The sequence below is a fragment of the Scardinius erythrophthalmus genome, assembly GCF_964197995.2.
Source record: "Scardinius erythrophthalmus genome assembly, chromosome: 6".
NCBI lineage: Eukaryota > Metazoa > Chordata > Actinopteri > Cypriniformes > Leuciscidae > Scardinius > Scardinius erythrophthalmus.
In genome coordinates, this window is record NC_138226.1 from 17,223,248 (window position 1) to 17,247,427 (window position 24,180).

The 24,180-nt window shown below is 35.5% G+C and overlaps 3 protein-coding genes across 7 annotated transcripts in view; 2 read left to right on the forward strand and 1 right to left on the reverse strand.

Annotated features, from left to right (window-relative positions):
- Positions 1-2,553: 2,553 nt before the first annotated feature.
- Positions 2,554-13,098, reverse strand: mrasa (muscle RAS oncogene homolog a). Of its 2 annotated transcripts, XM_081368247.1 has the most exons (8): positions 13,024-13,054; positions 12,707-12,765; positions 11,301-11,388; positions 10,258-10,464; positions 6,928-7,081; positions 6,716-6,815; positions 5,662-5,741; positions 2,554-5,485 (listed from the first exon to the last, which is right to left on the reverse strand). In XM_081368247.1, the coding sequence occupies exons 4-8, from the start codon at positions 10,448-10,450 to the stop codon at positions 5,386-5,388; spliced, it is 627 nt and encodes a 208-aa protein (XP_081224373.1). In that variant the 5' UTR covers positions 10,451-10,464; positions 11,301-11,388; positions 12,707-12,765; positions 13,024-13,054; the 3' UTR covers positions 2,554-5,385. The 2 variants fall into 2 exon arrangements, with proteins under 2 accessions (XP_081224373.1, XP_081224374.1); XM_081368248.1 differs by lacking the exon at positions 11,301-11,388 and having other exon boundaries at positions 13,024-13,098.
- A 596-nt stretch (positions 13,099-13,694) lies between these two features.
- On the forward strand, positions 13,695-15,223 carry tmem177 (transmembrane protein 177). The gene is made up of 2 exons (XM_081368149.1): positions 13,695-13,785; positions 14,084-15,223. Exon 2 carries the CDS (start codon positions 14,107-14,109, stop codon positions 15,037-15,039), a length of 933 nt encoding a protein of 310 aa, XP_081224275.1. The 5' UTR covers positions 13,695-13,785; positions 14,084-14,106; the 3' UTR covers positions 15,040-15,223.
- A 1,521-nt stretch (positions 15,224-16,744) lies between these two features.
- Positions 16,745-24,180, forward strand: part of ptpn4a (protein tyrosine phosphatase non-receptor type 4a) — a 57,875-nt gene continuing 50,439 nt past the window's right edge. Inside the window, exon 1 of one of the 4 annotated variants that reach the window (XM_081369607.1) lies at positions 16,745-17,109. The gene's annotated coding sequence lies outside the window, so the exon portion shown is untranslated. The remainder of the gene's footprint in view (positions 17,110-24,180) is intronic. The other 3 variants (XM_081369610.1, XM_081369608.1, XM_081369609.1) reach the window with 3 other exon arrangements.

The window sequence follows — 24,180 nt, forward strand, 5'->3', positions numbered from 1 at the left end:
TGGTTGCGTTGCAGCACCTGTGTTGTCAAACTGATGAAGTTGTCAAACTGATGAATGTCAACCCCCCACCCCACCCACACACACACACACACACACACACACACACACACACACACACACACACACACACACCTACCTCTGCTCTGACTACCAAATAATTTCACTAAAAATTATAAAAATGGAAAGATTTTTTAAATTGGAAAACGTGCAAAGAAAAACAGCCGCAATAGTTTCACGCGTTGATAGTTTCAATCATTCAATTCAGTTCGTTGCTGCTTTGAGGAGGCAGAGCAATAATTAAAATTATCACAGAATAACTGGGATAAAAGTTTATAGTTCGAAAATATAAACACTGATGTCTAGTAGCGATTAAAATAGAGTAAATCATCTTTTGAAAGTAACGAAGCATCAAATAGTCAAGGTAAAGATTGTATCAATTATATCGTTACACCAGTAGGTGGCGACAAGATACTTAAAAAAGATATTTGTCATAGAATCCTTAATTTAAGAGATTCGTTCAAAAGCACGGATTAAGTTCCAGTAATGGAACAAGTGAAGTCTTTATAAGCGAGTTGTTGAATCATTCATTCAAACCGATAATTTAAAAACAAAAACAAATTTAATTCCAATTAATTTAATATTTTTTAAATAGACTGCAGCAATCAACATTTTGTCAGAACCTTTTGTAAATTACATATTATTTTGCTTAATAATGCAGCACTAGTGTGATTATATGAACACAATGATCAGTGGTGGAATTGGCTTCGATTCAAGGGACACCAGGTAAAATCTTGCAGCAAACTGGTTTGGGCCCTATAGAGCGCCAACCGCTATTCATACACTCGTACCCCGTCGCAACCAGCAGTGTAGTGAAGGTTTAAAGTAATTCGTTTTTTAATTAGATGGCACTACCAAACTTTCTTAGTATTTGATCATTGAGAAAACTTAAGGTCACAGTGAATTGAATAGTAGCCAATTATTAACTGTTAGTGAGTTCAAGTCATATCCAACCTTTTCCCTAAACATGCGAAATGTCATCACGATCTAACACAATACCAAAAATTCACATCTGCACACATTATACCATTTATTTATTTAGTAGATGGATACTTCCGCAGGATGACTGTGGCCTTGAATGGATTATATTTTATTCCTTAGAATTTAACTGATAGGCCTACTCAAAAGTGGTATTGTTATCAAATACATAAGAGTCAAATGTCAGCAGCTCTGTAAAAAAAACTATACAGAAGTGAATGTAAATGGCTTTTATAAGCATTACTGGAAAGAAATATGTTGTGTCCATTCACAGCATGAATTTTGCTGTAAAAAGTGAACAGTTGGATCAACTTAAAAAAATTACTTCAATTAATAACAACTAAACAAATTAAGTTATCTCAACTTAAATTATCACATTTTATTGTGAAAAACGTGATAATTTAAGTTGAGAAAACTTAATTTCTTTAGGTGTTACCAATTGAAGTAATTTTTTTAAGTTGATTCAACTGTTCACTTTTTTCAGTGAGCTGCTTCTGAAAGACGCTGACATATTGGTTGTATTTGCTCTCAACGCATCTGTAGAACAGTAGGAGGTGAACGTGTTTAGTCTGTCTAAGTTTTCATGGACCACACAATAAAAAGGGATAAAAGAAGACATTAAGAAATTCTGAGTTTCCTTTCACGTGGCTCTTAAGGTCACAGTCTTAGCAGTTAGTTCAACGTAAAAAAAATAATAATGCTGAGTGCATCGTTCATGCAGCTTTGCAAGGAAAGCATCAGACAAACCAATTATATTTGAACCTTTTCCTAATTAGCAGATTCTGGTTATTGTACATTGAGTCCACAAACTTACGGAATCAAATTCTCAGAGCTTCATTTAAGCAAAAATCAAATGCTGAGCTCTTTAAAAATCCACATTTTATTGCATAATCTATATTTTGCTAGCACTCAGCATTTTATGATGGATATTAGAGCCAGACTCAGAGAATCCGAGTGAATCCTCTAAGGACCTGTGTTAAAAAGCTAAAAAAAAAAGAAAAAAAGAGAAAGTTGCTTTGAAGCCTCGTTTTTCTGGGAGAGAATGAGATAAGACACAAAATTAATTCACTGTAACTTAAAAATACTCAAATTCTTATTCTTAATGAATAGGCAGAATTCAATATTAGGCAGAACGGGCTCATTTGTAATCCAGAGGAAAAAGACAGAGCTTATAAAATCGTCAAATAATAACGAGTCTGCTCAAATGTAGGCTACACAATAGGCTATTTGAAGAGGGTTCCCCCCTCTTATAGGTATAAGATCATAGATCTAAATCTATATTTTCATGTTCTGTCTATCACTGGTAAATGTCAAATAAATGATTTCAATTCAGCATTAAAATAAAGAATACAAATAAAAATAAAGAAGACATTATTATGGTTGTGTTGTATATTATCACAGTATTATTGTTCTTAAATACCTCAGCTTTTTAGTTTTTCAAGAAGAAACTGATTGTAGGATACAACAAAGAAACTGATTGTAGGCTGTTGTAGGATACAAATGAAACTTTCTCGAGTCAGATCAATACAAATGTCTGTACTTTACTGCCACCTGCTGGTAAATGCAAGCATATCCTGGTGTCTTTTTGTTTCAGATATACATTCAGTGCCTAATATCCATAAATAAAAAAACCCCTAAATTTACTATACGTAAATGTAAACCACACGTAAATGTACTATACGGTTAACCTAACCCTACCCAAATAGGTGTGGTCCGGATAACCGTATAGTTCCGAAATCGTTAAGCATTTACTACAGATGTAAAGATATAGCGTACTGACCTAATACAAATATTTATATTTAAAAGCAAGTCATCTTCTTGTAAAAATCTATGCATGGCTACATTGTGTATAAAGAATTATTTATTTAAAACCCCATCACTAACAATCCATAATAATAGCTTTACTTTCTTATCCAAGGCAAATTAAAATGTCATTTTCTTTGAGCAGCTTTTTGACAATGACTTGCACATTGAAACACTTTCAAATCTTAGCAGGGTGAGAGAAAAAAAAAAGAGCTGTTGCACAACAATATGAAACCTGACATGCTTCTCTGATTAAACAAATGTTCTGTTCATTATGGTAGAGACGTTTAGAGATGACAACTGATTAAATAGTTATGACATTGTAAAACAAGTATCAAGTAATGCAATAAACAATCTTTCCATTCATTCACAAATAATTTGTTTTTTCTTTTTCACAGTACGAAAAACTCATTAGACCCATGATGACCTCTGGATGCAAAACAACTCATTTACAAGCAGTGCATGCAGACAATGATTAATGCTTGACAAACCTTGTCCGGATCTATCGTATCATACATAACATAGGATTGGATTGGTATGAACTCTGATCTAGTGTCTAATACACCAGTTTATGACATCACTGATAGCAGTGTTCTAATTATGAAGCGTTTAATGTAATTGACCAACCAAAGGAAAAACAAATACATAACAACAATATTTCTAGGGGAGCAAAATGGAATGTACTGTCAGATTACTGTGATTTTACTTTTATTTAACCTTATATAAATCAAGCCAGAGAGTCACTGTAAGGCATCTATTCACCTGTGGAAATTAATCTCCATATACTGTCAATTTAGTCCAATGTCAAACGAATTCTAACAGAGCTTCTGGATATGTTGACCTCTCTAGCTGATTAGACATGATGTTTCAAAACAATAAAAAAATAAACCAAAAAATCCCAATTCAACAGATCACAGCACGGTCTGATATTGTGCCTTAGGCTACTGATTTATGGTAAATGGACTGCATTTATATAGCGCTTTCACAGACCTATGGCCACCAAAGCACTTTACATATTAATTATGTGTCAATATAAAATTGGGTGCGCAGAGCAAAGCTGTTATGAACATTACAACACATAATTTGGTTTAACAGCAGATGGGATCAGCTTCTAGAGGCCTGCGCTTTGGGAACAGTTGGATAAGCCAGTGGCTAAGAAACGGATTATTTATCCCACTGGCACAGACACATAAATTGGTCCAATGTAGAGGAAACTGAGGCACAGGAGGTTTGGCAAACTGTTGAATACTGAAGGTTGATCAAGAATAAAACCTATATTCTTCACACTGCCTTGGCAACCTTCAGTCACAATGTATGCTAAATTGAATGGTTTATATCCGGTCACATGTTTGGGGTTGGCAACATTTTTTTATATAAAAAATACAGTAAAAACAGCAATGTTTTTAAAAAAATTAAAAATAACTGTTTTCTATTTGAACATATTTTAAAATGAAATGTATTCATGATGGCAAAGCTGAATTTTCAGCATCATTACTCCAGTCTTCAGTGTCACATGATCCTTCAGAAATCATTCTGATATGCTGATGTGGCACTCAAGAAACTCTCTCTATATGTCAGCGAATCCGAAGGTGCAAAATCATTCAAAGCAGTGTTTCTGAAAAAATGCTCACTCTTTTTTTTTAATACTGCCCACAGAGCTGTCACAGGGACGGACGTGAGATTTCTAAGGAAGTATTTCAGTGGTATCTGTTAAGTAGTGGGGATTTTTCTGTGTGGTATTACAAAAAAAGTGTGCAACAAAATTCAATACATACGCCTTTAACATCACAATTCAACTTTAAATAGCATGTTAAACAGCAAAAGCCAACGAGCAAATACTGAAAGTGCAAAAAGACTTGCATTTGTCTGCTAGTGCAATGATGAGCCCATCCAACGCTTTAAGTACTTTTTGTGCTTAACAGTAAAGGCCATATTGAAGACGCATCTAACACTCTATGACACTAAAAGTCAAAGAAGTTTGACTATAGCTACATATTCCTTTGCGAATAAATATCCATTTGTAAGGTTTATTTTAGCTCTTTTTGAAGGTTAAAACAACAATATCCCTTCTTATTTGTGGTAACTACTGAAAATAAAATGTTTAGACAGCTCTACAAAACAATCATCATGAGCGTTTTGGAAGCTGCACATAATTTTATGTAGGTGCGTAAACTATTGCGGTGTATGGTTTCGGTTTTGATGCATCTATCTGGGTAGCTCCACCCACAGAGCAATCTCACTGGACTAAAATTTAGCTTCAAATAGTAGGCTATATTAAACACCAAACATGTTCTGATTGGCTGTGATCTTTGTTGTTTCAGGCAGTGCTTCCATTAGGACGTGTTGACCTGATTGTTCCTCCTTTGTCTGGCAGTAGTGATTCCTTCACTGACCTAATATGCTTCCCTGAGACAGGAAGAGATAGTATGGCTTCATGCCAGTTCTAGTTTGATAAAGTCTGTGGTCCTCTAGTGCAGATCTCTAGTCAGTCCTCTCTGGCATTTTATCTTGCCAAACGCTGATGATTTCAACAGAAGAGACTCAATATCACAGTATCACACAGTGAAGCTTGTGAGAACTCATGGCTCTGTCTCCACGCCACTTTGTCTTTTTCTTGTTTTTCAGAATATGCTCTGGAACTTGCTGTCTAAAAAGGCAAAGCATAAATGAAAGGGACATTTTAATATAAAAACTTTTAACTGCACCTATAATGCCCTAAAATGCTGTCTGGGTAGGCAGAAATAATTACGTTTTTATCTTTTACTGTACATCATTATGAGAAGACAAACCCCTGAAAAATGTGAGATTATGAGTTTTATTCACCTGATAACTCTGACTAGTTCATGGAAAGCTCTTTCCACATTCATTGGGGGATCCTTGGCACTTGTTTCAATGTAAGTAATCTAAAGAAATAGTTAAGAAATGCAAATTACTGCAATGAAGTCACTCGCATTTACTTCAGCCTTTAAAAAGAGAAGGAGAAAAACACTTGTGACTGTAAATTTGATATTTTTTTCTTTAAGATTTTAGATAAACTGTTAATGATGTATACAATATCAGAATAATTACAAAAATACAGTACTGTTCAAAAGTTTGGAGTCAGTAAGATTAGATTTTTTCCAAAGAAATCAAAACCTTATCTCAGCAAGAATGCTATAATTGATCAAGTGACAGTAGTAACAAAATGTTTTCATGTAAATAAATGCTGTTCTTTTAAACTTTCTATTCACCCTGAAAATGTATATATATATATATATATATATATATATATATATATATATATATATATATATATATATATTGTCAACATATCACAAAATCAACATATTAGAATGATTTCTGAAGGATCATGTGACACTGAAGACCGAAGATTACTGAAGTAATGATGCTGAAAATTCAGCATTGCCATCACAGGAAAAAAATTATAGTAGATAATAGTTTTAAATTGTAATAATATTTTACATTATTAATATATTATTATCTCACTGTAATCAAATTTTAATCAAATAAATGCAGTCTAGGCAAGCATAAAGAGACTTCTTTTGAAAACATTAACAAATCTTACTGACCCCAAAGTTTTGAAGGGTAGTGTATATCTACCGTGTTTATGCTCCAAAAATGACATAAAAAAGCACCGTAGAATTAGTAGTTGTAGTACAGACTGAAATTTGAGTGTTATTCACTGAAAATCTCCCTTTCTTCTACAGAAGAAAGTCATACAGGTTTGAAAGGGGGTGAGTATATTATGACAGCATTTTCATTTTTGGGTGAACTAACCCTTTAACCACTGTCAGTCAACACAAACACACACACAGGCACACACACTGAAAATGGTCATTCTCACATAAAGTAGTGCTTCGATATCTGACGGACTCACGTTGTGTTTGGCGGCCATCTCACAACCCTGTTCATTAGTCACTTTCCTCAGATGCACCAGGTCCACTTTGTTAGCCACCAAAACCATGGGGAAAGACTCTCTGGTGCAGACACGAAAGAAACTTTACTTAGAAATTTTTTGTTAGGAGAAGTCTAGTCAAATATGTGTAGTTGCCTTGAGTTTTTTTGTATGAATTAAACATGATCTCTGACCGGTCTTTCACTCGAAGGATGAGCTGGTGAAACCGGTCGACGTGTTCAAAGCTGGCCTTGTCTGTCACAGAGAACACAATGAGGAATCCGTCACCAGTCCTCATGTACTGCTCTCGCATGGCACTAAATTCCTCTTGACCTGCTGTGTCTAAAACTGCAAGGAGCAAAGATAAACATAATGTGTAAAATATTATCTGGAAAATGTTTACAGAATGTCTCTCTGTATGCATGTATGTCTGTATATATATATATATATATATATATATATATATATATATATACACACAGTTGCAATCAAAAATATTCAACCCCTATTGCAAATCAGGTTTATTGGCAACATTTACAGACTTTCAGCTGTTTGCAATGAACAAATCAAACAAAAGTAATTGAAATAGCTCAACACAACAAGTGTTTCATGTGGTTTCCCCAAATTTAACTGAAAATGCAACTTTTAATGACTTCTGCAGTTTCAAAATTATTCAACCCCCTGAATAGAATCCCTCAAAACAGCACAAATCTGCAAAAAAGGTGTTGTCTCAAGCACACCTGATGCAACTAATCAAGGGCTTCATTAGTTGCACCAGGTGTGCTTGAGCTAGAACAAACCAAATATCTGAACTGGCTAGGTTTGTTGAGTGTCACATTTGACTGCAAGTTAGAAATACTGTACGGCTAAGTCAAAAGAATAGTCAAAAAAGTTAAGAGAAGATTTCATCGCCCTTCACAAACAAGGAACAGGATACAAAAAGATAGCGAAGGCATTAAATGTTCCTAGAGACACAGTTGGAAGCATAGTTTGCAAGTTCAAAGTTAAAGGAACAGTGGTTAGTTACACTACCTGGACGGGGCAGAAAAAGGCAGCTATCATCAGCTGCAACTAGGGCTGCACGATTAATCGCAATTTCCATGTAATCACACTTAAACCGATTTGGCTTATCGCGAAAGCACTGCGAGTTTGAGTCACTTATAACGTGCATTTGAAAAAGCAACACGCATCAAACATCTTTCCAAACATGAGAACATTTATGAACTTCTTGTCCAACAAAAGACAACATTTAATAAAATGCTTTTCCTCCAAACTCACTTCATAACGACAGTTGAGCATCCTTCTGTGAGATGATGTGGCTTCTTATACAGAATAAGGCAGTCAAGTGTTTATAAGTCATGTTAAATCGATCAAAGTGTTTCAATCTTCTGTTTATTCAGCTACAGCGATAGGGATTTCCTTGAATGATGCGCGTTATCGTACTTCTGCTGCGGCGTAGCTTATTTGGCGTGTCTGCGTGAGATCATCCTCTGACTTTCAGATGGAGCAGCATTTACTACCGATCACCGCACTGCACTGACAAACTACGCATAAAATAATCGCAGCCGTTGCAAAATCGCGTGCGGTTTCATTGCCATTAATTATGCAGAAGGTACAGTTTCATTTTCTGAGAAGGCAGTTTCAGAAAACCCTTGAGTGACTGCAAAAGACCTGCAGCAAGACTTGGTGGCAACAGGCACTGAGGTTTCAGCTGCACAGTAAGGTGCGTACTAAACACATGCCAGAACTCCCAAGAAGTATACCACTACTAGCCCAAAAGCACAAGAAAAGTCGGCTCCAATTTGCTCAAAATCATATAAATAAGCCACAGAAGTATGGGAATTCTGTTCTGTGGAGTGATGAAACAAAACTGGAACTTTTTGGCGCTATGGATCAGCGGTATGTCTGGCTTGGTTGCAGAAGAAGTCCTGGAAGATTCTACAGTGGCCATCACAGTCACCTGACTTGAACCCTATAGAAAATCTCTGGTGGGATTTGAAGAAGGCAGTTGCAGCACACAAACCCGAGAATATTAATGAACCGGAGGCCATTGCTCATGAGGAATGGGCTAAGATTCCTCAGAAACGCTGCCAGAAGCTGGTGTCTGGTTAAACATCTCATTTGCAGCAGGTTATAACAGCAATAGGGTGCTCTATTATGTAACAAAGATGCTTGCCATGAAGGGGTTGACTGATTTTGAGACTGCAGAAGTCATAAAAAGTTGCATTTTCAGTTGAATTTGGGGAAACCACTTGAAACATTTGTTGTGTTGAGCTATTTCAATTACTTTTGTTTGATTTGTTCATTGCAAACAGCTGTAAATCTTGCCAATAAACCTGGTTTGCAATGGGGATTGAAAAATTTTGATTGCAACTGTATATGGTATAAATTAAGGTTTTTTAATGTTTTTTAAAGTAGTCTATTAATCTGACAAAAGCTGCATTTGATCAAAAATACAGTAAAAACAGTAATACTGTGAAATATTATTACAATTTAAATTAACTGGTTTCTGTTGTAATATATTTTTAAATGTTTCATCATGTTCATTAAAATCCTGTGATGGTAAAGCTGAATTTACCATTACTCCAGTCTTCAGTGTCACATAATCCTTCAGAAAGCATTCTAAGATCATTTGTTATTATCATCAATGTTGAAAACAGTATTAGCTGCTTAATTATTATTATTATTATATATATTTTTAAAAAATCATAATACACTGCCATTCAAAAGTTTGGGGCAACTAATATTAAAAAAAAAAAAAGAGAAATTAATTCTTTCATTTAACAAAGGCACATTAAATTGATAAAAAAAGAAAAAAGACATTTATGAAATTAATAAATATGACCAAAAAAGTTATATTTATAATAAATGTTGTTCTTTTGAAGTTTCTATTCATCAAAGAATCCTGAAAAAAATAATAAAAATAAACAGTTTCTACAAAAATGTTAAGCAGCAGAACTGTGTTTAACATTGATAATAATAAGCATGTTTCTTAAGCACCAAATCAGTATAAAGATTTCTGAAGGATCATGTGACGCTAAGACAAAATTCAGCTTTGCCATCACAGGAATACAGTACATTTACAGGTACTATATATATATATATATATATATATATATATATATATATATATATATATATATATATATATATATATATATATATATATACACACACACTATTCTCTAAAAAAAATTCTACCCAGTCTCAGAGTATTTTTTACAAAGCAGAAAGTCAAATGTCAAACCATTTTGTATTATTTATCTAAACTAATGACCATAACTGACCAACTTTAATCAGTTAGAAATAATTTAAAATGGCAAGCAACTGAAGCTAATTTTAGCTGGATTTTCCATTAGGCATGACTTTTGTTGTGCCGTAATTAGGCTAAAAGCTTCATATACGGTAGGTCTACTGATAAGGCTGCAAATACGCATAACAATATGAGAGCACTAAAAGCATGAGTATTACTTATAAATAATACAGAAAACCACTACAGATAATAATGAGGTATTGGCACATACCATCCAAAATAGCCCACTGGCCATCGATCTCTGTGTGTTTCAAGTAGGAGTCTTCAATAGTAGGATCGTAATCTGGCACAAAAATCTTTTGGAAAAACTGGATGGTAAGAGCACTTTTTCCTACGCCTCCGTCTCCAACAACCACCAATTTGTACGTCGGGAGGTTGTCGCTAGGGACCGCGCTCGTTGCCATGATAACAGCTACACCTGAGGAGAGGAGAGGACAATCTGATCCTTGAACATGATTCAGGCCCAAGCATTGAGGACAGTTATGAGCACCTCTTGTGTTTTATGTGAAATAAAGAAGCTCAAAGTATGGATAACAAGTTCAAATGAGGTTTTGTGTGGTTTGGGAACAGTTCTGCAGAGAGCTAATTTAGGATAGAGGGATATGGTCTAGACGCAGACATTGTGCTTCTTTGTAATTGCTGTTATTTTCTGCTCAACACAAGCCCTGAATCTTCAAAGCCCAAGTCTATTTTATTTTTGTTTACGGTAATAAAAAAAGAAAAGAAAAAAGAATTAGGCTACACTCTATTAAAGCCCCATGAAGTTTATATTTGAGGATGAGAAAAAATGTCAAAATGTTGATGATATTCATGTATTATTTATAATAAAAGATCAGATCTATCCCTGCAAATGTGTCTTTAAATACAAAAAGTTTCTTTAATCCTAGCATAGACCAAAAAATAAATATACAAAATGTACCATAAAGTACAAATGCACCACATATGCACATTATATGCACACACATTTCTATACATGTATACGGATCTCATAAATATATACATCTATAAGCTATAAATAAATAACCTACAAGCATTATATTTTATTTTATGGCAATCAAAAAAATAATAAATTAATAATTAATTTACTAATCAATATCCAACAAATGACAAGAAAACAAGACTGACTGGCTGTGTAAAACTATTAGCACGATTCTTAAGCAAGTTCCCCAATGTTATTACGTACAGAGTTATAGTGAAATAGCAATTTGTACGATAATAAATAATAATAAAATAAGTAAAAACACATTTTCTTACCTAAAAAGACAACTCTAGCAGTAAGAAGAGGAACTCAGCTAGGTTAATGAGGAAGTGTTTGCCTGGCCCGTGAGCAGGGCACTGTGGGCTATTCAGGACAGGAGGAAAAGTCTGTCAGTGGGTGACGGCCTCCCCTTCCTGCGGTCCACAATGTGAGGAAGGAGTAAACTTCCTTCCTAATTCCAGCAGGCCTGATCTCTCTTTCATAAGGAAACTATGAGACACCTCTCGATCAGACACACCCGTGAGAGAGACCCCAAACTGACCTCTTAAGATGACAAGCTAACACTTTCATGTACTGTAGGTGTAGGCATCATGCACAGTTCGCCCAAAAAACTGTTAAAATTGTTATTTACTCCATCGTGTCATTCCATCTGACTTTTTCTTGAGTCAGGTGGAAAATCTTTTTTTTCAGTGTTTCAGATTTTCTTCATCAGGAAGTCAATTCAAAGTGGTTGATAAAGTGTCACTGTGAGTTTTAACTTTCCTAAATGAAGAAATTGTGTAATAATCACAGTTATGCTAAGTTTAAATAATTAAATAGTTATAAACAGTGATATTATGTATGATATGGATAGCTTAACATATACTTTTCTATTCATATTTGCTTCAAAATTATTTTTCTTGTTTTACCTTATAGACCACTTCACATTCAGAAAAATGTATAAAAAGTAAAAATTATGATAGGCCTATAAAAAGAGGACAATTACCTAAACTGACGAGATTATGACAAATTTACAAAAAAACAAACAAACATAATTACGACATTAAAATTAAACTTTTCGTCATTATGACTATAATTCTATTTCTAATATCATAATTAGACTTTAAATCTCATAATTAGGATTTGCTATAGCATGACTTTTAATAGCATAATTATGACTTTTTATATCATTATTACTGTTTTATCTCATAATTATGGCTTTTAAATTTCTAATTATTAGGCTATTTACCAAAGCATGATTTTTTTCTTACGTGATTGAAATGAGTACACATGACCATTTCATTCTATGTACAGGAACTTCCCTAATATTATTACAAATCATATATTTTCTAAATGTATCATTATATCACTTCCACCAGATGTAAAGCAGTTTTTTTTTTAGTTTTAGCTTTAATAGTCAATTATTCGGATGTTTCATGCGCCCTTTCATCACAGATGACGTCACTTTTAACGCGGCGTGATGACGTATCCTGTTAGATCAGTCTCAATATTCAGATTTCAGAGTTTATTTCAGAGTCTCATTTCCTAAACATCTTTGATGATTATAAACAATGTCAAGCAGTTTATACCCGAGGGGTGTAAACTGACAAACGTTTATGTCTGAAATTAAACATATGAGAGTGATTCTTCTGACAATGATCATCAAAAACCATCATCAAACTCTGGCAGGCAGGAAACTTACCAGTGCTGTGTTGGTTAATTTACCAAGTGTGCAAATATCCCGACTCCTCCTCGACATCCCTGTATATTTAAGTTCAGAATAATCAACGGAATCTTAGTGAAGACAAGGCCTGCTGTTCAGATTAAATGAAATATTAAAACATTTACCCCGCCCTTATGAAATTACGGAGAAACAAACTTCACATCGCAACTGCTGATGCTATAAATAGCATGGTTTCGATGGGGTGGATGAGTTTCTTTTGCCACTCTTATAAAGCAGCACTGTTTTGTTTGTCTAGCAGCATTATACATCTGATACAAACAACCGTGAATATATACCCAGATCTTTTCCTAAAACACCGTCTTCTTCAAATCATGTACATCGTCGAACACACGGAAGACTCTTTCTTCCCCACACACGCAAATGGACTGTTCCTCTGTGTGAAGCCTCATCATCACTTTTAAAGCGGCAGATAAATTTATATTATTACACTACGATTTATTAGATATATGAGTTGCAAAATAAACATTTCAGTGGACATTAAAAACACCCTTCTCTACGTTTTCTCTATTTATCTTAAAAATACGACGCTTGACAGATAAATGTAACTTTTAAAAATAGTTTTTAAAAAGAAGAAAAGTATAGGCGTTGTCATTTGTCACAATTGGATGAGGTTGAACAACAGACAAAAAGTTGCGCTTACATCCGCGTGAAATAAATGTGTAAGTGTCTGTTGTGAACGCGTGCTCATGTTAGATCAAGTTCAATACACAAGACAAGAAATGTCCTAAGCTTACAAGTAACTCCTCCATTGGGACATGTTTATCCCATATTCACATGACACGTGATTATATTTAGACAACGCTGATAGCCACTCATTTATAAATACAAAATGAAGAGTTAAAATGTGTCAAATTTTATTTATATATGTACCTGTCCACACCCATTTTAGTAATACAAATTTATACACTCTTATTTCTATTCTAATCCTTATTCTATTCGAGTCCGCACATCGTCCGTGGTGTCGTAAAAGTGTCGTAAAGTTGTGATTCCATAACACTCAACGTGCTGTCCTTGTGAGAATGAAAACAAAGTAGCAAGTAAGAGAATACTAATAGTTTTATGCTCTTTAATGGACAATTATTTCCAAAGACTTTACAAAAACCTTGTTTGAAAATGTGCGGAAAATGTATTCATTCTAAAAATATAATAACGTAGGTGTTGGGAAAAGAAGGGCTTATTGCGATAGCCTACATTGAATATGTGCAATATTTATATGTAACGTTTGCCTGCATGGCATGCTAATAAGATTGGATAACATTGCTATTAAATGCTGCTATTAAAAGATTAGGCCTATGTCATTTATGATTAATACATTTAGTCATTTTTTCTTGACAGTTTGGCCAGGTGAGCAAGAGAAGATGGCTTCGGGTTTTCTGAGATTCTCTGTGTTTATTCAGAAGTATCGGACACCACTGCTCCTTGTCGGATGTGGCGGGGTCTTCTCTGCCAACATTTTTTATCATGTTTTCCCAGATCATACATACAGAAAAGTGTACCAGGCCTGGCACAAAGGAGAACCTGCCAGCCTGTCAGAGAAGCTTGAGAACATCTTTCAGGAGGTTCTGAAAGATTCTGCTGTCAGCTCCCCTAAAACCTTTAGTGCATTTGCCTCTTTCGGCTTTCATCCGGTAGGGGCTGGTGTTCCATGGCTTCCCTCTGGAGCACAGATCGGCCTCCCAGCCAACTTCAACAGCACCACTGAGGAGCCAGCGGGCATCACCAATCGCACTATTCTCATCAATGGCAAAGAGCTGGATTGGGACAGCGACTCGGGCATTGCTCTCAAAAACTCCCTGGTGTTCTCTCCAGAGGCGCAGAAGTTTGCTATAGCCCGAGAAGTGGCCCGACTGGGGGCTGGGGGTCCCGTGTTGCACGCTGCAGTGGCTCCAGCATGTCTGGCCGGAGCTTGTATATATAGCGTAGCCCTCAAGCAGATCTTTGGGCTTCAGGCTGGGTCCATCATCTTCAGGGTCGGAGTTAATGTGGTTGCACTGGGTTTAGGAGTCGTGTCGTACATCATGACTTCTGATGCTCTGAGCCAGTGGTTAGACTACAGCTCGGACCACCGCGCGGCATGTCTGTCTAGCGATTATGCAAAGGGTGGCTTAGAGTTCTATGAGAAAATCTTGACACGGAACAAGACCCTGCGCTCTCTGATGGGCCCTAAAGGGGAAGAGATGTACGCCCCCAGTGGAAACTTGTTTCCTGGGCACCTGCTGCAACTCAGACATGCAACTTACACATCTAGACGGGATGGGATTTTAAATGTTTTGAAAAATGAGAAAGTATGAGCTGCCCAAATATATTTAAAATCTTATATGTTAATGATTATCTCTTGGATTTTACATGTGAAAATCATACTGTGTTTGTAAATTAGATTGTATATTTACAGTGCGATTGAAATGGTACAACACGCACTGGATACCATTGTCTTCTTTCACATGAATAAACAAACTTATGTTTAATGACACTAGGCTACTGGCTGTATATATTATGTAAACAATATGCCATATATATTTTTCTAAGTCATCACACAATGACATATGACACTGAGATTATTACAAAATTCCTATTCTTCCTGTATTTTAAATCTAAATGATCATGGAACAGAATATAGTTTTGGTCACATTTTTTAAAAAAAATTTGCTGCTGGCACATGCCTACATAAAAACCTTAGTGTAAGTGACTGTCAGCCGAAGGATGAATGCCAAAAGATGTTTGAGAGAGGCAATCTTGCCGAAGCACACTTTGGGTGTGGACATTTCCCAATGTTTGCATACTAGATCACTTATTCTGTAATGACATTTCCAGTAGGTTTGGCTTTCTACAGTGTCAGCCCTTTTATGGCTCTCTGAACAGTGTTTTACTGTATGTTTTTTTTTCCTCTCTAGATAATAGCTAATTTCAAACTAAAAGCATACTTTTTATTTCTATACAATTTAGTCTTTAAACTTTTGCTATTATGTTATATATTCTGCTTTGTGTGAAGTTTTAGATACATAGTTAAAGAATTTATATCAAAAATTTTTTATTATTATTATTGACATTTGAAAACAGTACATGGCCTACAAATAATAGTATATTAAACAATATTAATAACATTAGAAAAAAAGTAGTGCTGGGCATTGATTAATCGCATCCAAAGTAAAAGTGTGTGTTTACATAATATATGTGCATGTACTGTGTATAATTATTTTGTATAATACACATGCATGTATACATTTAAGAAAAATGTGTTATTTATATATAAAATATTTACGTGTAGGCCTATATATAATATAAATTATGTATAAAATATAATGTATACACATGCAAATATTTATTTTTGTGTGTGTGTATTTATATATTCAAAATAATTATACGCAGTACACAAACAATCCTTTAATCGCGATTAATCGTTGCCCAGTACTAAAAAAGGCTACACTTTATTTTAAGGTGTCTTTGTTACACTGTAATTATACATTTAAGTACTGTAATATTAAGTAACTACATGTACTTACTTTAGGGTTAGATTAGGATTTGGTTTAGTTTAGGGTTAGTTCATATAATTATGCATAACTTATAGTTTTTAAGATTTACTACATGTAAAGAATGTAACAGTTACACTGTAAAATAAACTGTTACCAAAAACACAAGAGACTCAAAAACAGTATCAAATCCGTAAACGTAAAAACGTAACTAGGAGCTTTAACGCGATTTGGCCACATGATGCCACTATTGTCCACAAAAAAACTGTGCCTCGAATATGCGATCTTGGATGCCAAAATAATCGTTGCACTAGACTTTTGTTAAGAGATGTTAGTGAGTCCACAATCAATGTTTGTCCTGCTATATCTGGATAAAACAAGCCTGTGGATAAAAGCAAGCTCTACCTATCTGTCTAAATGGAAATTCCCCGCCTCTCCAGGTTGTGATTCCACCCCCGACCGCTAGTGGCGCTGCGGAGAGATGTCGGGCCATGTTACAATGTAACACTCGGCTCTGCTTGCTGCTTCTGCGGCTCCTACAATGTAACAGCGCCGTGAACGGAGACACAACTGAAAAAAAGTCAGCGACCCTGATGAGCCGACCTCCGGAGTGGGAAATGCGTTTTTATTCTCCTGCGAGACCCCTTCCTCCGCCCTAGTGGTCCGTTGACTGGATTGCAAAGTGTCGTCGCTGACTGGCTTTACAGGATTGAGTTTATGTGGATTATTGGAAGCGGAGGCTCGTTGAGTTGTGTGTGTGTGCTGGGCTGGAGTGGGTCAGTATGAGGCTTCTGCTACTGCTGCTCTGAGCGGGCTCTCCGCTCCTCAGCCTTGGGTCTCGAACGAAATCACATTTACTTCTAAAACTGGACACCCCTGGAGCAGTTTATGACGGTAAGAATCGGAATGTCACTTTGATGTTACCGGGGAATTTCTTTACAAAAATGCTGCTTGCTTTCCTGTATATACAAAAAACAACAACAAGTAAACAAAACAAATTTCTTGGTATTTCTCGTTGCCTATCATTCTTTTATCTTTTATAAAAGAAAATAATTACATACAAGGAATATTTCTTTAGCATTTTATTTGCAAATGTTAGAAGGTTCAGCTGTTCAAGTAGCTTTTTCTTTAGCTGAAGACATTACAAGCAGACTGGATTTTGTTGGAGCTTGTGGTGTATTTAACCAACTCAATAGTGCTCAGGAGATGAACATGATCATAAATTCTATTTGATAGGATTATCCTTCTTTAACTTCTCTCATTAAGAGCCAAACATTGATGATCCCGGTCATTGGTGAAAACATTTGGTGATTTCTAAATCAAAGATGTGTTTGTGTGGTCACACTTTCTTTCTTTTTTTATTTTTATCAGAGTTGTAGAGCATATTTTATATGTCTACATGTCAATGACGTCATCGTTTTTGACAGTGTTTATGACTAGGCGCATGTGACTCGATCATTACGACGTCATATGGACAGGTGAAAACCAGTTGTTCAGAATTCTTCCTTCATGAAGGCACGAGTAGATATGCATGTGTGTGTGTGTTTATATATTGTCAGGGTGATTGGGACATTGAGATGATTTGGAAAAATGTGTCCCAATCAACATGAATCCACTTCTTATGTGTGTGTGTATATATGTACAAGATCTTCTTGACCAAAAATGAATGCACCTCTTGATGGAAATAAATGTTGTGATGTTATTTTAATTGTCAAGATCTTGTATTGACAATAAAAGGGCACCCTGTAAGGTCTACTCCAGCATATCCCAAAGACTTTCAAGGAATTTAAGGTCTGGACTCAGAGGTATCAATTCGTGTGAAAATTATTCTTCATGCTCCCTCCCAACCATTCTTTCACAATTTGAGCCTGATGAGTCTTGACATTGTCATCATGGAATATGGCCATGATGTGTCTTCCTACATGGTTGTTTAAGAAATGAAAAGCTACACACTCCATCAGTTAGGGTTAGAAGAACTGTTGACAAACTTATAACATGATAGAAACATAATAATCACTACAATAATGATCCAATAATATACTCTTAAGCATTTGCCTATTTAAACCCAAACAGCAACTTTTTTTTGTTGGCCGGGCAGTGTGTGTGTGTGTGTGTGTGTGTGTGTGTGTGTGTGTGTGTGTGTGTGTGTGTATGTATATATATATATATATATATATATATATAATGTATATGTGTGTGTGTGTGTGTGTGTGTGTGTGTGTGTGTGTGTGTATACATATATACACACACACAAATGCACACACACTCTTGGGCAAAAAAAAAAAAAAAAAAAGCCTAAAATGGCTATACACAAAGCTATTAATTGTTTTAACCACAAACTATTGGTCAGGAAATTACCAAAATTAAAGCAAATGCACTACTTTTTCTTATTCAGAAAAACATCAAACACAGAATAAAGTTTTTGGCAGAATTTGGGAAGTTAGTGATGACACTGAAACACGAGTTACATGGTGATGCTCCAGAGCGGTGTCTTCGAATGTCTGGTTAGAATATAATAATAAACGCATCTCTCCCACAGTGAAGCATGGTGGAAGAGACTGTCATTGCGTGGGAAGCCTTTTTAGCAGCTAGTATTGGTGAGCTGCTTCACTGTGAAAACTCATTTAAAGCTTTGGAGTAGAGGAGAATATTGCAGAATGGCTTGCTTTCAAAGGAAAAGTTGCTTCCCAAATTGTAAAGACAACCAAGAAGTGGCTTGAGAAGAAGTCCATCAGGCTCATGTTTGGCCTGTTCAGTGTCCAGATTTGAACCATATAGTGAATATTTGGTCTCGCGTTAAACTCAAACGGACTGGGAGACCAAAACCATTAGAAGACCACTAAATAATAATTTTGGCTTGGCCCATTATTCATATTTTTTTTTGCCCAGGAGTGTATATATATATATATATGTAGATGTATGTTGGCCAATACACACATATTTAAAACGTTTAGTCTCTTATGCTTACCAAGGCTGCATTTATTTAATTGAAAATACAGTAAAAACAGTAAAATAGTGAAATATTGTTACAATTTAAAATTACTGTTTTCTATATGAATATATTTAAAATGTAATTTATTCCTGTGATGGCAAAGCTGAATTTTTTCCGGTGTTCAGTGTCACACGATCCCTCAAAAACCTTTCTAATATGCTGATTTGGCACTTAAGAAACATTTCTTCTAATTATTAATGTTGAAAACAGTTGTGCTAATTAAAAAATGTTTGTGCGTAAACCGTGAAACATTTTAGGATTCTTTGATGAATATAAAGTTAAAAAGGTAACACTGTACTTACTATAGTAATAACATTATAATATGCATAATTACAAGTAACTAACCTTAAACCAAACCCTAACATTAACTGTATAGTAAGTAATTAACATTACTCAGTACTTATTTGAGTAAGTACAATGTAACTACGTCACAGCATTAATTTGAAATAGAAATATTTTGTAACTAAGTAGAGGTCACTTTTCTGTCACTTGTGATCAATTTAAGGCATCCTTTCTGAATAAAACTATTTATTTATGTAAAGAACAAACAAAAAGATACTACCCCCATTTGCAAAAGAGAATAGAAATATCATCATGAATGGTCATGAACATTACATGACATCCCGTTGGGCTGAGTGGATGTTATGCAGGAGTAGTCCGGATGATTTCTGGGTGTCAGCTGTTAGGGGCGCGAGGGCTGCACCAAGGGCCCTGGCAGGCGTTTCTGTGCACCTGAGCCAAGGCCATGTGGAGCTGAATTGAGGAGTTTTGAAGAGGGGGTAACAGGAGGCAGGTGTTCAGACAGTTGGAACTGGCAGCACCTGCCCATCTCAGTATTGGAAACCACATTGCCTGACCGAGCACATTGCAGTGTAAATTCTGACCTCCTGAGAGCAACCCATGGCCAAGTTAAGCACCTTATTATGGAGATGTTTCATGGGATCTTAACACCATGTACTCTCTCAGACTGAGCTGATATTTCATTTCAAGCTGAAGGGTCTTCCTTTTTCACAGCTCTCTTGTTGTATTAATCGCTGGGCTTCCTCATGGGAGTAGCATTTATTCATTTAAATGTAGGTAATATTATTAAAACGTGTCACATGATCCTTCAGAAATCTTTCTAATAAGCTGGTTTGAAGAAACATTTCTTATTATCTTATTGTGCTCCTTAATTTTTTTGTGGAAACTGTGAATTTTTTTCAGGATTATTTGATAAGTAGAAATCTTAAAAAAAAACAGCATTTATTTAACCGCTATTTTTTTAGCGTTCTAGCTTGAAGTGTAGAAGTCTTTACTGTCACTTTTGATAAAAGTGTTCCTATTTTTTACTGAATCAAAGTATTCATTTCTTTCAAAAAAACAACAACTAACAACATGACCAGCTTATTGACCACAAACTTTTAAACGATGGTGTGCTCACTAAGATGACACAAGGCTGATCAGTGGATCTGCGAGAAATGTTACGGGCTTCTTTTCACCAACAACTAAGAATTTCAGTGTCTGACTCTCTTGATAATTTGAAGCGCTGTTGTTCTTTGTGGAAATTATTATATGGTTTAGTGCAAATCTAAACCATATAATATATAATTATTATATGGTTTATTTATCCTACTTAGTGCAAATCTTAAGAGAGCTTTGAATGGACCAAAGTTTAGGGCACCTCCACATATGCCAGGGGTCAAAGTGACTGAAAACATTTGGGTATAGCAAGCAATACAGAAACACCCATCAGATTTAACTGGACAATCAGGAATTATCATTATAGTTCATCTAAGCATTGCACCTTCTACTGCCAGGTCAAATATATTCATCTCAGATCTGATTCATAAAGAGATGAGCCTGCGGGAAATACAGGCTTGTTTTGACAGATTTTCTCTGCTTGTTCTTTCCAATGAAAACTTCCTGTCAGAGATGGGAGGAGATGAATGACTGGCCTCGGTATCATGAATAGAGAGTGTTCTGTCAGCGGTGTTGCGGTGACCGCTCATGTGGCACTCAAACGGATCACCAGCCACACATCGCATGCGTTTCAGCAGATATGACAGAAGCAAATCACAGCTGTGTGTACTGCCCATCTGTCGCAGACTCAAAGGTGTTTTACAAGGGTAACGGTACTTGTTATTGTTAGCTGTGTGTTGTTTTTGTGAGGGAGGATTTATTCAATAATTTCCATTTCCCAGTTTTTCTGATGAAAAGGCATATTCTTTCAAATCCACATCATAGATTTTGTTAATTATAAATCTCAATGTTGCATCCTCATGCTGTCACCAAACACGCGCTCGGCCCTGAGGAAATGAGTGTCACATTTTTGTGGTAAGTGCTCCAAAATAGAAAGGAAAAGCTATCTTGAGCTTCCTTTTTACTTTACCTTTCTTTTTTTTCTTTTTTTTTAATCACTGTGGGGACAGGAAATACAATTTCTTATTTTGAGACTTATTTGACATTTACACTAATTGCCATTTAAATGTTTGGGGTAAGTAAGAATTTGTTTTTGAAAGAAATTAATACTTTCATTCAGCAAGGGTGCAGTAAATTGTCCAAAAGTGACAGTAAAAACATGATGTTACAAAATATTTCCATGTTAAATAAATGTTGTTCTTTTGATCTTTCTATTTATCAAAAAATCCTATAAAAATAAATGTTTCTTGAGCACAAAATCAACATATTAGAATGATTTCTGAAGGATCATGCGACTGAAGACTCGAGTAATGATGGTGAAAATCCTTTCAAAAACAATAAAATCTAACTTTTTACAATGTCTTATTTTTTAACACACTTAAACTAGCAGTGAGCAGTATATTTTTTAACAGTATTTGTTAACTTGTTCTTATTCATGTTAGTTAACGTTTAATTTTAATAACGTTTTAGTAAATGTTGAGATTAACATTAATTTTAGCTAGGTAACTAATGTTAACAAACAGAACATTATTTTAAAGTGTTACCAAAAAATCTTAGCCAGACAATAAAGCACTAAGTTGAACTTGACCTTAAAAGAAATGAAACATCCAAAACAGAATACGTATTATTAAAATGTCCCTTCTGCCCCAGAAGATACAATTTATGATCAAACCTGTGGAGATTCCCTACTGCATTTCACTGGCTTTTGCCTGTCTGCAACTAAACTCAGACAGACAAAAATAGACGACCTCCTTTTTCCCCTCCATTTTTAATGCAAGGCTCGTGACACATCTCAAAGAGACAATGAGATGTTTAAGCATTGAGTAAAGTTCTTGTGTTTTGACGGAAAGAGGAAGAGTCGTTTGGAAAAATTCCACCGCACAGGAGTGTGTCTATATCTGTAGGCTACATCTGTATTATCCCTTCTGTTACACAAGCCTGTTCCCTGTGTTTGAACCACTTGTGCATGAAATATTTTCACAAGAAATTTACATTATGCTTGTGATGTGTGCACATAACTATTCAGTGACTGCCTTTTGCAAGATTATGAGTTAGAAAATTGAATTAAATTATTAAAGAAAATGAAATAATCTTGTAGATTAGGAATTTGTTCAAATAAGAACCATAAGCTATCTATCTATAACTAAATATTGGACCCTGACCCTCTGCATTTTTAAATGACTGAGGCCCTTGACAACTGGTATTAAGATGCGTTTTGATTGATCGTATCACAAGTAGACGAGGAAGGCATATTCCCGTTTACACCTGGTGTTTTAATCCATCTCTTCCGTCCACCTTTGACCACATCTGTCCTGATTTCTTCGAGGGGAGGGTCTATGGGTGAGTAAATGGAAGGGCTTTTTTAGATCTTTCAATCTAATGGACGAAACAAGCTTGTGCAATTTACATATGAATGCGACCGGAGACTGGAAACACACACAAGCAGCTTTCGTTTTGTTTCTACAAAACGACGATGAACGCTAAATCAGGAATGGTGAGAGAACATTGTGCTTGGTACATTTTTTTTTTTTTTGTCTTCAATCCAAACTTAGGTCTTCAGCCGGAAAAGTTTAAATCCAGTCTGGCTATCGCGCTTCCCATAATGTTTACGCGTTCGTTAGGTCAGTATTGTGGCTGTTCGAACACATTCGACCACATGAGCGTATATACTAAGAAAACAATCTGTCCGTTCCTCTGGAAGTGGTCGAAAGTGGACAAGCTCAAAATGTTTTAGACCCTGTTTACATCTGTAGCATCGTCCACTTGTGATCCGATCAACCCAAACTCATCTTAACACCAGGTGTAGACAGGGCCTGAGTGGAAGGGCTTAACGAACTGTTAAAAGTTAATTAAGTTTTGGTTTATTGACCCTTTTTCCATATAGGATGTTTGATGTGGTGTTTTACAAATCTGGAGTGAGTGGAAAATAATTTTAATTACAGTGTTATGAACTTTACTTGTAGTTAATTTGAAAGTAGGAAACTGATTTCAGATGCTACTACCAGACATGCTGAAACTCTTAGGAAACAACTTTGCAGTTCAGAGTAGACTTGTTTTGATGGGCCCACTGCTTCATAGCTTTACATTTCACATTTTTCCAGTGTTGCTGCATTGGGATACTCAAACAAACATAGCCCATAATGTTTACTCTTTGGCGAGGATATCAACCTACTAATGGCTTTACTTGTAACTGTCTCTGCATATTAAATTTTATTTAACCTCATGGAACAGACGCTTCATACTTGGACACATCAGCCGAGGTTAGATTATTTTCTGTGCGGTATGCTTGAATGAACATAGGCTAACGAGTACCATGGCTTGTTGGACAAATTACCATTTTAATACCATGGTATTCTTGTTGAACCATGCAAATACAATGGGATATTTTGAAGTATTCCCACTAGAGATGAATCAATAATTATATATGTTATTAAAGATTTACTAAGTGAACATTAAATCACGGCAATGGTAATTTAATTGACGTGTGAATCTTTGCTTGGCTCACTATTCGATTTGATTAGCCTATGATTCAGAAGGTAAAAATTAAATTATGCATCCTTTCCTCCAATTCTTTT

Excerpts from the sequence above, each read along its gene's own strand:
- tmem177 (XM_081368149.1), top strand. The coding sequence starts at position 14,107 with ATGGCTTCGGGTTTTCTGAGATTCTCTGTGTTTATTCAGAAGTATCGG.
- mrasa (XM_081368248.1), bottom strand. The coding sequence starts at position 10,450 with ATGGCAACGAGCGCGGTCCCTAGCGACAACCTCCCGACGTACAAATTG. Across the intron at positions 7,082-10,257 it reads CCAGTGGGCTATTTTGGATG|TTTTAGACACAGCAGGTCAA; the intron begins GTATGTGCCAAT and ends TGCTCCTTGCAG. Across the intron at positions 6,816-6,927 it reads ATCCTTCGAGTGAAAGACCG|AGAGTCTTTCCCCATGGTTT; the intron begins GTCAGAGATCAT and ends TGTCTGCACCAG.